The sequence below is a fragment of the Hipposideros armiger genome, unplaced genomic scaffold (assembly GCF_001890085.2).
Source record: "Hipposideros armiger isolate ML-2016 unplaced genomic scaffold, ASM189008v1 scaffold_1161, whole genome shotgun sequence".
In the NCBI taxonomy this organism is placed as follows: Eukaryota; Metazoa; Chordata; class Mammalia; order Chiroptera; family Hipposideridae; genus Hipposideros; species Hipposideros armiger.
The window spans coordinates 145,293-146,803 of record NW_017732511.1 but is presented as its reverse complement, the minus strand read 5'-3'; the positions used below and the strand labels follow the sequence as shown (position 1 = coordinate 146,803).

The following is a 1,511-nucleotide window of genomic DNA, read 5'->3' as shown; positions in this document are numbered from 1 at the left end:
GCAGGACAACAGTCCCACACCCCCGGGGCCACGCAGGACAGCAGCCCCACACCCCCAGGCCACGCAGGACAACAGTCCCACACCCCCGGGCCACACAGGACAGCAGCCCCACACCCCCAGGGCCTGATGTGCTCTGTATCCCGCCCCCACAGGCTCTCAGACAATGCTCCACTCCCTATTTAATTCCTCTCCCCAAACTGGCATCATATTAGAAAACCATGGTGCTCTTGTAAAACTAATCACCCTTTTTTTTTTTAATAAGAGTTCATAAAAAAGGGGGTTTACCTCAGCCTTCAGCTAATCCCGCTAGGAAAATTCATACATAAAACAAGGACATATGGTGCTACACACACCACCAAAATACACAGATAACTTTCTAAGGAATGCCCGAATTCAGAGAGAAAATTAGGCTAAAGCTATGTAGTTGTTACTGCTACACGGCTCTTCCAGAGTCAATTAAACATAAAAGCAAAAGGGGAGGGGGGCGAGTTTGCAAAGTGGGTGGTTCATTTATATTTTATTTGCCTTTTCTTTCCAAACACATGCCAAGAAGAAACTGAAAACATTTACTTTAAAGACATATTTAGCCATTATTTTTCAGGCCAGACTTTGAGATTACTAAAAACAGCCAATAGTTCACAGCCTGACCTCCCACTGTAAATATTAAAAACATATGATTCCACATATACTATTAAGGAGAAGAGGAAGAGTCTTCAGCTCAATGAGGTATGAGACTCTAGAAAATCTGAAAGAAAAATAATTTTTAAAATAACAGTAAAAACATTATTTGCAATGCAGAGCAATCAATCTACCTACCCATTTACAAAAAGAAAAGGAGACTGTGAAGACAGCTTCCAATAGTGATTAAAGAAATCCCCGTAAGATCTATTTAGACCAAGGCAGACCACACATGAAGAGATGCCAGCCCATTCCGATCTCGTGAAACTTACAAAGCTCGGCTCCTTATTCAAACAGGCCTCAACAAACTCCTTGAGGGGTTTGCTGTAGTTTCCTTCCAGCGTCGGGGGGTTGTTCTTTGGAATGAGGAATAAAACCTTCATGGGGTGCAGCTCAGAATGAGGAGGTTCCCCTTTTGCAAGCTCTATAGCTGTTATGCCCAGGGACCAGATGTCTGCCTGCAACAAAAAAGCATCTTTAGAGACACACCAAGCAGGAGTAAATTCAAGTAAATATGTCTCTTAAAAAAAAAAAAAATCTCAATGTACTTCTAAAGTTTTTCAACGTTATTTTTAACTGAAAATAAACAAGATAAGCTTTTGGTTTAATGTCACAATGGGCAACACTCAGGAGAAAATGTAATATGCAAACATCTTCTACCTCTGTACTGAAGATGGCTTTTACGATTATTTCTCTTCTGCTTACTGTTGGAGGTAAAACACAGTCAGTGTTAACTGAGTTCCCTGAGTCAGTCAACAGCGACGGGTGATGGGGTGAGCAGAGAGGGCAGGTCTGGGCAGTGGAGGTGTGTCTGCGAGTCACCCTATCAAGCA

At 42.5% G+C, this 1,511-nt stretch overlaps 1 protein-coding gene across 1 annotated transcript in view; it reads right to left on the bottom strand.

The window, feature by feature from the left end:
• The window catches only part of STK24 (serine/threonine kinase 24), a 69,573-nt gene that overhangs the window by 12,623 nt on the left and 55,439 nt on the right, over nucleotides 1-1,511 (bottom strand). The window contains exon 6 of the mRNA XM_019632671.1: nucleotides 951-1,136. Coding sequence (XP_019488216.1) covers nucleotides 951-1,136 — 186 coding nt within the window. The remainder of the gene's footprint in view (nucleotides 1-950; nucleotides 1,137-1,511) is intronic.